Source organism: Empidonax traillii, unplaced genomic scaffold, assembly GCF_003031625.1.
Source record: "Empidonax traillii isolate 1590-97213 ecotype Southwest subspecies unplaced genomic scaffold, ASM303162v1 scaffold1707:size127429, whole genome shotgun sequence".
Taxonomy (NCBI): domain Eukaryota; kingdom Metazoa; phylum Chordata; class Aves; order Passeriformes; family Tyrannidae; genus Empidonax; species Empidonax traillii.
This window is the reverse complement of record NW_020956900.1, coordinates 115,901-123,409: the sequence shown is the minus strand read 5'-3', so window position 1 is coordinate 123,409 and position 7,509 is coordinate 115,901. Positions and strand designations below refer to the sequence as shown.

General features: G+C 41.9%; 1 protein-coding gene across 1 annotated transcript in view; it reads left to right on the top strand.

Annotated features, from left to right (window-relative positions):
- The first annotated feature begins 1,030 nt into the window (after window positions 1-1,030).
- The window catches only part of LOC114070834 (polyadenylate-binding protein-interacting protein 1-like), a 19,568-nt gene continuing 13,089 nt past the window's right edge, over window positions 1,031-7,509 (top strand). Inside the window, exon 1 of the mRNA XM_027908424.1 lies at window positions 1,031-1,138. Within this exon, the coding sequence (XP_027764225.1) occupies window positions 1,040-1,138 (99 nt within the window). The 5' untranslated portion in view covers window positions 1,031-1,039. The remainder of the gene's footprint in view (window positions 1,139-7,509) is intronic.

The window sequence follows — 7,509 nt, the reverse complement described above, 5'->3', positions numbered from 1 at the left end:
CATCCAGCTGAAAACATCCATTACAAATTCCTTTATAATTGGACATTAACAGATAACCAAGTAATAGTTTACTTTAACGGGCTCCACCTTCTTCTTGAACCACGTTTTTCTTTGTTCTTGAGGAGACACCCGCAGCCATCTTGGGACTTATAACTTATAGTACTTATAAAAATATGCAAAGGTTTATAAAAGTCCACAAAAGCACTACACACAATATAAATTGCTCAGACATTCACTATTTTCTTCCCACAGTCCACATCACCGACAAGATGTTAAATACCACTGGTCCCAACACCAACCCCTGAGGACTCCACTTGTTACTGCTCTCCACTTAGACATTGAACCATTGACCCCAACTCTTTGAGCGTGACCATCCAGCTGATTCCTTATCCACTGAGTGGTTCATCCATCAAATCCATGCCTCTCCAGTTTAGAGACAAGGATGTTGTGTGGGACAGTGTCAAACACTTTGCACAAGTCCAGGTAGATGACATCAGTTGCTCTTCCCTCATCTACCACCGCTGTAACCCCATCATAGAAGGCCACCAAATTTGTCAGGTACAGCGTACCTATAGAAGCTTTTCTTGTTGCTCTTGATGTCCCTGGCCAGGTTTAATTCTGTCAGGGCTTTGGCTCTCCTAACCTGATCCCTAGCTCCTCAGACCATCTCTTTGTATTCCTCCCAGACTACCTGTCCCTGCTTCAACCTTCTGTAGGTTTCCTTTTTGTGTTTGAGTTTGTCCAGGAGCTCCTTGTTCATCTGCGCAGGCCTTCTGGCATTTTTTCCTGACTTCCTCTGCATTGGGATGCATCCCTTCTGAGCTTGGAGGAAAGTATATTTATAGTATAAATATATTTAAAGTCCAAAAAGTGATGTATTCTGTGTGTATACTCTATGTGAATACATACTAATTTAGCAGTTTCTAAGAAAAACCATTAACAGAAACTATTTATCAAAAACTTTTCAGAACACCTGCAACAGGCAAGAATTCCATCTGGATCACAAGGGAAAGTTTCAGTTCCTGATTCTGAACTGGAAATGGCTGAATCTCAGGTGGCTGTGGCTCCTGTAATAACATCAAAGTTGTCCGTTAAAGCACCTGAGTTTTATCCATCAGGATATAACCAGAACTTTCCAGTGAGTGTTTGTCTTCTCGATATTTGCCAATTTACTTATATTCAGTTTAACAATGTTTCTTGTGATCTTGTGTATCAGATAACTTGAATGCTGCATTTACTGAAGAGATTTCAAAAATTTGAATGATAACTTTCTGACTGTGTTTCTGGAGGTTAAGTGATGAGTGAATGTTATGCTGTGTGAGAGCCTTTAGTATTTTGCTGAAGTTTGCTGCAGATAACCCCATTCCTTATTGATTGCACCCAGCATCAGAGTAAGCTGTCTTTTTGACAACTACATGTTATAGTTACCTCTGCACTGCATTTCACTTAGAAGCTTAGCTGTGCTTTTATTCAGATATCATGGGGTTTTGAAACAAGTGCAGGAGAAAGCTTGAACTTTAGCTTTTTCAAGCACAGGCTTTACCTTTGCTAAATTTACTGTGCCATGGGTATGATTTTCCACGACTACCTAATTTCATGTACCATCATGTGTCTTTTAGTTTGTTCATGGATACTCTATCACTAGAGGGCAAAAAAGTCGGTTTGGGCTCATTCCTAGTGGCATACCTAACATGAAATATATTTGCAGCCAGAGTAAGGATAATCTCAGATCCATATTGTACATCACATAATAAAAGTTGGTACTTGTTATTTTCTACTCTCCTTGTCTTCCATATTTTTGCTACAGTAATTTTACTCTAGGAAAGGTCTATGTGATTTCTTGGAATATCTTTTTGTTTTGCAGGGATACAAACTGTTACTATATATAAGTAGGTGGGAACTATTGCTTTTACAAACACAATCAAATGATAATAAATAGTTATACTGAAACAAATATATTTTGAATAACTGAAGGGAAAATACTTGATTTGAATGCTAAACATGGTGGTTTGGAATTTTGAAGGTTTTTTTTCCTCACCAGTAAAATCTATGTTATTTGGATGTTATCAGCTTTGCCTTCTTACTGAATAAAATCACCGTCCTAAATAATAAAAGCCCATAGTCATAAAAAACTGTTAAAAAATGCCAGTACAAACATGCTTCTCTGAATGGATAATCTAGGGGGGAAAAATAATCCTTTCCCCCAGTGCATGTTACATATGAATTAAGAAAAAATGCAATTTGGGATGGCATGAGCATGCATATATATAATTAAAAAGTTTTGAGGCCAGCAATGTTGCTTTTCAGCTGTTTTGTAAAAACACAGAAGCATGTGGGAGTTCCTGGTTGCAATGTTGGAGGAATATGTTATGAATACAAGTGACTCATCTGTTAATGAAAATAACTCTTAAAATGCTAGCAAAGCCAAGAACATTTATTTGGAAGTATGTTGTGGGACCCCTAATCTAATCAGAATATACTAGGGATAGAATAGTGATATTTCAGGCTTGTTAGTCCTTGACTATTACAATGTTTGGGGATTTTTTGTTTGTTGGTTTTTGTTGGGTTTTTTTTGAGGGTTTTTGTTTGTTTTCTTTTACTTTAATGACTGAATTAATTTTATGACCTAGGTCCACCTGCAATAAAAATAAGGAATTTAGCACACTTTACTATTACACAGATTTTTCACCATGAGTTTTAAAATTTGAAACAAAGCAAAGTTTTGAGAAACTTCAGGTTTTCTGACTTACAAGTAATACTTAGGTTTCACTTATAACGTTACCTGAAATTTTTAGATCTGAAAACTCATATTGGTTTTTTTGCTATTTGTTAAGCATTTATTGTTTTAGAAATAATGTGTTGGTTGATTCCTTGTTTGATTGTACATTACTGTAATTACTGTGTGTGTCCATATAACATTTGATTATTAGATTATTTAATCTCCAGTTATTTCTGACACTCAAAAGTATCAGTTACCTGTGAAGATACTGTAAGGGCTACAGCATCCAAGGGATACTAGAATTTTCAGAAAAACTTTACCAGAACTTTGGGGAGGAAAGATCTCTGGGATTTTCTGTTTGCGTAGAGCTGTCCATCCCATCAGAAGTTGTAGATATCTGCAGTAGAACCGGTGACTAGATTTAGGTTTGGATTGCCAGTAGGAAATGTCAGACTTGTTCTCTGACATGGGTACATGAGAATAATATGACTGTCACTCCATGAGAAGGGCATAATGTTTTCAATTCATAGTTTTAGGAGTGAGATTTGGGTTATCTTAGGTGGAATTTCCCCTCCGCCTTTTGTTTTTTTTTTCTTCAACTAATTTCAAAAAGGAGGCTAAGCAGCCTCAGTAGTGGGGTTTATACTTTTAGCCAAACATGAAGGTGTCAATTAAATCACCTATTTATGTCATATGAGGTTTGTACCTGCAACAGTTTTTATACCTAATTTTGCAATAACTGTTGTAAACTTGCAGAGTAGGTATAATCCGAAGAGAAAAAAAAAACCTTGTTCCTAAGAAGTCTCAAGAAATCAGATTGTCATGGTTTTGCTCACAAACCAGCCCCTGGGGCTGAGGATGGTTTTGTCCAGGTGGATTTCCGGACAAAAAGCCAATCAAAACTCTCAGTAACGCCTTTGCTAATTACATATTTAGGAAAACGGAAGAGAAGCTGGTTGCGCAGTTGAAATTAGAAGCGGCAGCCATGTAGAAATGGCGGCGGGCCCCAGGTGGGGGCCAGGCCTCCCTCCTCCCCCAGCTTGGGCCAGGGACAGGTGTGACACTGAAGCCTCCCTTCTCTCATGTAAGAGAGTGAAGGAAAAAAACTTTAGAAGACTGCTTGGATGAGAAAACGCTGCAGAAGAAATTCCAGCAGAGAGATAAGGGACCTCCAAGGTCAAAACTAGCAGCAGTAGGAGAGCGAAGTTCGAAGGGGGGACTGCTTCTCCCCCCTCTCTTGCTCTCTCCCTTTAGCAGGGAAAAGGCTGAAAAATAAATTCCTGCTACCTTTGGAAGATTGTTGGGGTGAGGAGACCCCCCATGCGGCTCACAAAGGAGTTTGTGGATGTACAAGGAACTGAGACTTCATGAAAAGGACTGAAATGAGGCAGAGTTTTGTTGAAGATTTATGACCCTGAGAGGGACGAGGCTTACGCCAGAGTGAGAACGGCTCAGGTAAGCTTGGGATCTCAGTGAGAGATCCATGCTGCTGCTGAAGATTTATGACCCTGAGAGAACCTACGCTGGAGCAAGAACGGCTCGGGTAGGGATGTTGGGATCCATGTGTGGGATCCATGTTAGACCCATGTCAGAGAGGTCTATCAAGGACTGTTCTCCCGTGGGGAGGGACCTCACAGGAAAACAGGGGTGGACTCAAAAACCATTATCCCCTGTGACCCTGTGGTGAAGATCCATGGCAGGCAAGTGTCCCCTTGCAAACCCATTGAAGACCCTACAGGGCCTGGGTAACCCCTAACCTCCGGTCTTAGCCCAGGAGGGGGGTAGGCCCAGCCCTGGAGGCCGACATAGAAGAAAGAGAGATAAAGAGTTCCAGCTGCGACAAAAAGGAGTTGTCGTCCTTAGATAACAGAGGAAGAACTTTAAAGTGCTGCAGAGTTATTGAAAAGACCTGGAGCTCCAAGAATGGAGAAAGAGACTGCTTTTCCTCCTTGGACTGATATAAAGGAGGGAGAAGTATTTCTGTAAATACATAGTACTTTTACTTGAGTAGAATTATTGTAAATATAGTTCTTTAGTTTTTGTCTTATTAGTAATAAATGTTAATATTACTTTTTTCCCCAATCAAGTCTCTTTTATCTGCATAAACCTTCTCTCAACTTACAGTAATTGTGTGGGATGTAAGAGAGTAGTAGAAGAGAGGCAAATCTGTTATCTTTAAGTGGGCAAGTCCTCAGAGAGAATAGGAGGGCTGATTTTACTTCTGATCCTCTTGAAGGGACCTCCAGTTCATATTTACAAGAAGTGAGTAACGAGTATCATGACCAGAACTAGAGGGGCCCTGCCTCTAGCCAGATGGGGGAAAGGGACAATCGGATCTATCGGAGTGTGTGGATCTGATGGCCTGGCACATCAGGCCCACAAGAATGTAAGGCTTTAGTTGACACTGGCACAAAATGTACCCTGATGCCATCAGAATATGTAGGGGCAGAATCCATCTCTATTCCTAGGGTGACAGGGGGATCCCAACAGATGACTGTACTGGAAGCTGAAATGAGCCTGACTGAGAACAAATGGCAAAAACACCCCATTGTGACTGATCCAGAGGCCCTGTGCATCCTTGGCATAGATTACCTGAGGAGAGGGTATTTCAAGGACACAAAAGGGCATTGTTTGGCTTTTGGGATAGCTGCTGTGGAGACAGAGATTAGACAGCTTGGCCTGGCTTCTCAGAGGACCCTTCTGCTGTGGGACTGCTGAGGGTCAAAGAACAACGGGTACCAAACACTACCACAACAGTGCACCCTCAACAATACCGCACGAACTGGGACTCTATGATCTCCATCCATGAGATGATTTGTGAACTGGAGAGCCAGGGAGTGGTCAGCAAGACTTGCTCACCCTTTAATAGTCCTATATGGCCAGTGCATAAGTCCAATAGAGAGTGGAGACTGACAGTGGACTATTGTGACCTGAACCAAGTCACAAAACCACTGAGTGCTGCTGTACTGGTGTAACAGGGTGAGTTCGAAAGGATGCCGAGATTGAAAACCAAGACACTGCTGGGAGCTCAACAATAAACCCAATATTTATTACAAAAGTGGCCAAGTAAATGGGAACCCAAGAGACAGGAAAGGAGTGAACTAAGCCCTCAGTCAAATCCCCACTCACGCAGGTGTGTTTTACAAGGTTGTCTTACCGACTCCAGAATAACCTGAATTCCCCATAGCAGAGGCTGCATCCTCGGAAGGTCAGCAGGCTCACAAAGATAGTGGGCATCCCTGCAAAAGGCAACGTTGTCCTTCATGTGAAACTTGAGAGCCCAGAGCATGAGCCACATGCATTTTTTATCCAATTAGCCAATGACATCTACCTGGGCCAGTGTGGCCAGCACTGCCCAGCCAGAGGCCTTTGGTCCCTCCCTCCGTTATGTAAGCGTACCCCTTCAGCGCATGTGTGAGAACTTTGGAATTCCCCTATCGCATGCGCTGTTTCACTCAAGGGGTCTTATCTATTTGGGTCTGGGGGCTTTACTTCATCACCCTCCTCTTCCGTTTCTCCTTCAAATGTCCTCTACAGACAATAAGCCAATCACAGAACACCAATTAAGACAGTTTATAGAAGGAATTCTCTCTCCAAGGACAAGCTCCAGTTTATCAGAGAACTTGGCAGGCAAAGAACAAAACTTTCAAAATTGGCTGAGCCAAACACAGACCAAAAAATATCAACAATCCCTGATACAGCCACACATACTGGAACTTCAGTACGAACTGGAGTCTAAGGCAGCAAAGTGGTGCCACCACTGACATTGCTAATGTTTTTTTCTCCATTCCTTTAACAGCAGAATGCAGGCCACAGTTTGTTGGAGGGGCGTCCAGTACACCCGGACCTGATTGCGTCAGGGGTGGAAACAGCCCCACCATTTGCCATGAACTGATCCAGACTGCACTGGAAAAGGGTGAGGCTCCAGAACACTTCCAGTACATTGATAACATCATGGTGTGGGGCAACACAGAACAAAGAAAGGGGAGAAGATGATCCAGATCCTCCTGAAGGCCAATTTTGCCTTAAATCAAAGTAAGGTCAGGGGACCTGACCAAGAAATTTAGTTTTTAGGGGTGGGGTCCCCAACAACAACAAACTTTTGAACAGATTAGGCAAGAGACTGTTCCTGCAATAGCCCTTGGACCAGTCAGGACAGGACAAGATGTGAAAAATATGCTCTACACTGCAGTCAGGGAGAATGGTCCTTCCTGGAACCTCTGGAAAAAAGTACCCAGGAGACTCAAGGATGACTCCTGGGGTTCTGTAGTCAGGGATACAAAGGATCTGAGGCCTGTTACACCCCAACTGAAAAGGAGATCTCAGCAGCTTATGAAGGGGTTTGAACCACTTCAGAAGTGATTGGCACCAAAACATAGCTTCTCCTGGCACCCCAACTGCCAGAGCTGGGCTGAATGTTCAAAGGGAAAGTCCCTTCTACACATCATGCCACTGATGCCACATGGAGTAAGTGAATTGCTCTAATCACACAGCAAACTCAAATAGGAAACTCTAATCTCCCTGGGATCTTGGAAGTCATCACAAACTGTCCCAAAGGCAAAAATTTCATGCTATCATTATCAAAGGAGGCCAAAATATCAATTGGATGATGAGGAAGTATGGCCAGAAATGGGAACATTAAATTATAATACCATGTTGGAACTTAGGTTATTTTGCAGAAGATGGGATAAGTGGGATGAAGTCCCATATGAGGATTTATTTTTCTTGTTGAAAAATGATCATGAAACAAGAAAGAATTGCAGACTATTGGTGTCTAATTCAAGTGTGTT